At 46.1% G+C, this 5,312-nt stretch overlaps 1 protein-coding gene across 1 annotated transcript; it reads left to right on the forward strand.

Annotated features, from left to right (window-relative positions):
• The first annotated feature begins 1,495 nt into the window (after positions 1-1,495).
• On the forward strand, positions 1,496-5,119 carry LOC123065955 (uncharacterized). Its single transcript, XM_044489131.1, has 5 exons — positions 1,496-1,849; positions 1,949-2,055; positions 2,364-2,865; positions 3,619-3,734; positions 4,656-5,119. Exons 1-5 carry the CDS (start codon positions 1,589-1,591, stop codon positions 4,858-4,860), a joined length of 1,191 nt encoding a protein of 396 aa, XP_044345066.1. The 5' UTR covers positions 1,496-1,588; the 3' UTR covers positions 4,861-5,119.
• The last annotated feature ends 193 nt before the right edge of the window (positions 5,120-5,312 follow it).

A 5,312-nucleotide genomic window follows, 5' to 3' on the forward strand; every position in this document is an offset into this window, starting at 1 on the left:
GCATCTTAAAGCTTGTAATCCTCTTATACAATTGGCAATTTTGCAGTTTGGAAAAATTGTGATGGAAATATACAACACAGTAATAGATGTCCATAAGAGATACATGCAGAAAACAACAAACAAAAACACATCTATGAATTGTTATCATGAGTATAACGGGAAGACACGGTTCAGGGAGCACCATGTATGGTGCCAAACACAAGGCTAAACAAAAAGCAAGTATTCCGTCAAGTGGTCAGTTGTAGTCTGATACTTTAGCATATGTGTTGCAAATGGCGACCGCTATCGACGCTATTCAATGAAAGCTGAACTAAACAAACTCCTTTAAAAGTTTCGGCAACTCATCCAGCCTCAATCAAGCAACCCATGCACAAATGTCGAAGCAACTCAGTTAACTGCCCCAGTACAGGTAGTTCAGACAGCTCTAAAAAAGTTTTGGCAACTTAATCAACGTTGAACAGGCAACTTGTATACAATGTCAAATCAACTCGGTGAACGCCCCCACGCCTAGTAGTTCAAACAGCTCTAAATTTGCCAACTCATATAGCCTCAATCAGGCAACTCATGCACAAAGTCGAAGCAACTCCATAAGCTGTTCGAAGAAACTCTTTAGACAGCTCTATTTCGCCAACTCAAATAGCCTCAATCAGGCAACTCCTGCGCAAAATCGAAGCAACTACTCAAAAAATCCTAAACGAAGTTCACCAAACATCTGCCAAAAGCAAATGCCCATCTCAGACCAAACAGATCTAGCACGAGAACTGACAGCACAGCATCAAATCCCTCACGGCAAGACCCCGTGATTCCCCACCACGAGGCACCACGATTCGTCCCTAACTGAAGCAAAACCACTACAACCTATGGGCGCATGATTAAATCCACCTCCATGTTCGCATGAATCCCCGCTAAATCCAAACCCTCCGCAATCGAGCACACGCAGAAAGCAGAGAGAACGGCGGCGATGGGTGCATACCTTAGGATTCCAGAATCCTCCAGAACACTAGGCCATCGGACACACAGCGCCGTCGGCGACCTTCAGCACACACCCATTTGGCCCTGGGCGCGACGAGATTGAACCCGTTCCGCCTTATTCTCCGGGGGCCGCGCGCACCTACGCACACTCGCGGAGCTCTGTCGCTCAAACACCACCGCCGCGCACGCCCTCCGCTCTCACGGCAGCCGTTGGCGGCTTGGGGGCCGCAGTTGAACTGCGGCTTGGGGGGCTTGGCGTCGAGGAGGGAGGGAGAGAAGGGGATAGAATGGGGAGCGGATTGGGAGGATTGGGGCGGTGGTCTCGGCAGTTTCGAACAATGAGCCAACGGACGGGGCGTGTGGGTAGTGGTGGGCCTCCCAGGTGAATACGTGTCCGCGGGGGGAGGACGAACCGTTCGTGCCGACCAGGAATACCTGGGCTCGATCGCGCCAATCGGACGGTGATAAAAGGTGAGTGCTGAAACGTGACAACCAGCACTCAGTTGCTTTTTAGCATTTAGGAAAAAGAATATACTGACAACCAAGTCCCTGCGCTTTCAACTCTCCTGTTCCAAACCCCTAAACCCCTCACCGCTACGCACGCGACCCGGCGACCATGGGTAAGAGCGGGAAGAAGACGAAGGAGTCGCACCGGCAAGGCCGCGGCCGCCGTGGCTCACAGGTCGGCGACGACGACTTGCCATCATCTGCCTACGACGCGCCGCTGCGCCGCCAGGAGGACTCGGACGGTGACGATTCTGACGAAGCAGCAGCGGAAGACGAACACGACGGAGGCGCGGAAGCAAGTGACCGCCAGGGCCAGTGGCAAGTCGGCTCGATGCCTTCCAAGTTCCACCTGTACCAGCTCTCTGTGCAGGTAACCTTGCTAGCTTCCACAGTAGCTTGGACATGTGAAAGCCTCCGTGCCCACAACCTGTTCGACGATTTGACATTGGTGTTGTGCTTCTGTGCTCAGTCGCCAAAAGGGGACATCAGCTACCTGCAGAAGTTCTTTTTGATGTACGTTGGCGGGCGCGTCCCTCTCCACCTGCAGGAGGATTTCTGTGGCACCGCCCTCCTCAGGTCAGAGCAGTGCTAAGCATTAAGCATAGCCTTTGCACAATCTACCCTGCTGTCAATTTCTCAAACACCTTGGGCGCACTGTGTATCTATTGCTGAGGATCTCAGGAGTCCCATTAGTAAGAAATAATGGCTCTAACATTACACTTAACACACATATAATTAGGAGCTGTCATATTAAAATGGTTACTCTTTGGAGTACTTTGGTCAGTATTCACTATTCAGAGGTGTTCAACATCAGAGATATTATTATTTAGCTTCAGTGTATAAGTGCATGTGTTGCCCATAATCTCTTTTCTTTCTGTTGGCAGTACTGAGTGGCTTCGCACTGATACAAGACGAACAGCAGTGGGCTTAGACTTTGACCGTGAGTCACTTGAGTGGTGTCTTGAGAACAACCTGAGCAAGATTGGAGCTGATGGGTATTCGAGATTGTTGCTTTTTGATGGAAATGTTCTGCAGCCAAATGAATCTCGCCTTGTCAAGCAAAAGATCAGTGATCTCATGCAAGGTCTAAATGTTACCAGTGATGATGGCTCTACTGAAACGAACAGCTTTGAGCAGTCAGATTCTTCATTTACAAAATGTGAAGCCAATTCGACCATGTCAGATGCAGTTTTGCCTGGAAGAGACATAATTTGTGCATTCAACTACAGTTGTTGTTGCCTTCACAAAAGAAAGGACTTGGTTTTGTATTTCAGGCATGCTTTCAATGCACTTTCTAAAAGAGGCGGTATATTTGTAATGGATGTATATGGTGGCACATCATCTGAATGCAAGCTTCGTCTCCAGAGGAGATTCCCCAGCTTCACTGTGAGTAGAGTTATGCATTGCTTAATCATTGCAGCACATCGAGGCCTCTCTTCTAAAGTACCAGTTAGAAACATACTAGGCATAGTGTCATAAGATTAGTATATTTAGGGTGAGGTTGCATTTTTTATTGGTAAATGATGCGGTATTTGTAAGAAGAATTTACAGCATGCTAACAAATCTAATAGTATTATATATAAAGTTAGAAATATTTGGCAGTTGTTGTATGCGACATAGATGTTGAATTTTAGTATCATACCTGAGCAATTTAGCTACTCCCTCCGATCCACATATTAATTGTTGCTGTTTTAGTACAACTTTAATACAAAGTCGTACTAAAGCAGCGACAATTGATATGTATCAGAGGGAGTACATATTTTATTTGACTTACTGGTGCATCATCATGTAGTTAGCTAAACTTAATACAGCTTAAACTTAGCAATTCAGTTAGTTATATTTGATATGGGTTGCATGGCAAATATATGTTTTACACTAAGTTTATTTCATAAACAACACGCTTGATCTGTTTGATGAAATTAGCTTGGATATGATGATTCAGTACACAAAGATTGTCATATCTCCCATGTATTTGTTGACAGAGCCTTTTTTACACTTATCAATCATATAATTTCCACCCTTGTATAGTCGCCAAGTTGATATGAACTGCAATCTGCAGTAGCTTTATTAGCCTGATCTCATAATCTTCTGGCGTCGTATTAAATTTGAAGTTCTTCTTATATACAACTATGCATACAGTATTTCTGGGAGCAAGAAGAGTTTGATATCCTAACTCGTGAAACAAGGATCAGCCTTCACTTTCAAGTTGGAAAGAAGCAAATGATACGGCATGCTTTCACGTACCATTGGCGCCTGTAAGTTGCATATACATTACTTGTTCAAGGCATTAAGTTCAGACTTGTTTATTTTCCCATTCACTGATCGAACAGTTATGGAAAACCTGCAAGGTTAGGACTTTTCCAATCAGAATAATTTGTATAGACATTTAGGTAAATATCATGGTCTGTTGGGCTTTCTCGGGGAGGATTGGATCTACGGCAGTAGGGATGGTTGAAGGGAGGGCGACCAATGTCGCTGAGGGAAAAGGGGCTTACGTGCGTTATAGATAGGGGGTATTGGGGTAGAGAGAAATGTTTCTGTTGAATCAAACCCATATGCCTGGCGTCATTATATAGGCGAGGCTCTAACCATTGCAACATAAACTGCAAGGGAACAAGTCTTATCTGATGGGAAGTAAACTGAATCTAAAGGAACCAAACCAGATCCTGTAACCCAAGATAGATGGATGCTTATCTTTAAACTGTTCTGCTGCCGTGCCTCCTGATCCTTCCATGGTGTCAACAGACTTTGGCCTCTTGCCATAGGCTGGTAGGTTCCAACAATTAGCTGTCATACTTTGATGATAATGCATCTGCGGTTGTTATCATGCTTCAAGGCGGAATAAGGTTGGGTTTTATAGTCCAGGGAAACCAAAGGCAATGTCATTACATTAGCTCGCGGTGTCTCTGATACGATTGGTGCCAGAGAGTTGCTGTGATTGTCTATGTGTCAGCAATACGCATTTTCCTATATGCCGTATCCTTGTACTATTCATAGATATATGAACCTTGGGGCATTTTTCAGTTATATGCAGTGGCGCATTTGCGCAGCGCTGGCAACCCGGCAATACTATATTGGTTTCTGGAAATTAATGCATGTAAATGGCAATGGATCATTGTTCTTACAGATGGACGGAGAGTTTCTTCAGAATTGCAATTCATATCGTTCTTTTGCAGGTGGTCGATACCAGAAATCAAGGACTGCTTGGAGGAAGCTGGATTCAAGTCCATCCACGTCTGGGTCAGGGAGATGCCGGACACCAAATCAAGCGGAAACGCCAAGGAATACACTGCCGACCGCGACGTGAAGTACGAAGAGCTCCAGCATTTCAACCAGGCAGATGCTTGGAACGCGTACGTAGTCGGGGTAGCAAACATCTAAGATGAAATGATCCTTGCTGCCCCCTGCTAGGAAGATGTGGTGGAAAGTTGGGAGCCTGACAATTTCCCCTTCCAACGCTGGAGGAGACACGTTCTGCCTAATGTGCGGATGCTCGCCCATGCCTTATTTACACGACGCTGCATCGCATTGCAACCTGAAGTATCCGGAGGGTGTTTCCGATGACAGTTCTAAACTACTTTCTGTAATAAAACCATCCCTTTTAATCTCTCATGGCTGTGTAGGCTAGTCCATTTGCTTTTCTGCTTTTGTAATAATGTGTGTGCATGGATGATGTGACCTGCACATGCACGTAGATGGTGGAGTGCGTCGTGTGCGCCCACTCCCCTCTCCTTTCCTACTCTCCTGGTGGACATGTGCGCTGTGGCTCGCGGTCGTGGATGGCGCGGCCATCACGGATCATAGCGAGTCCGCTAGGAGTTAGGGCATCTTCA

The sequence above is a fragment of the Triticum aestivum genome, chromosome 3B (assembly GCF_018294505.1).
Source record: "Triticum aestivum cultivar Chinese Spring chromosome 3B, IWGSC CS RefSeq v2.1, whole genome shotgun sequence".
NCBI lineage: Eukaryota > Viridiplantae > Streptophyta > Magnoliopsida > Poales > Poaceae > Triticum > Triticum aestivum.

Excerpts from the sequence above, each read along its gene's own strand:
- LOC123065955 (XM_044489131.1), top strand. The coding sequence starts at position 1,589 with ATGGGTAAGAGCGGGAAGAAGACGAAGGAGTCGCACCGGCAAGGCCGC. Across the intron at positions 2,056-2,363 it reads TGTGGCACCGCCCTCCTCAG|TACTGAGTGGCTTCGCACTG; the intron begins GTCAGAGCAGTG and ends TTCTGTTGGCAG. Across the intron at positions 2,866-3,618 it reads GGAGATTCCCCAGCTTCACT|TATTTCTGGGAGCAAGAAGA; the intron begins GTGAGTAGAGTT and ends CTATGCATACAG.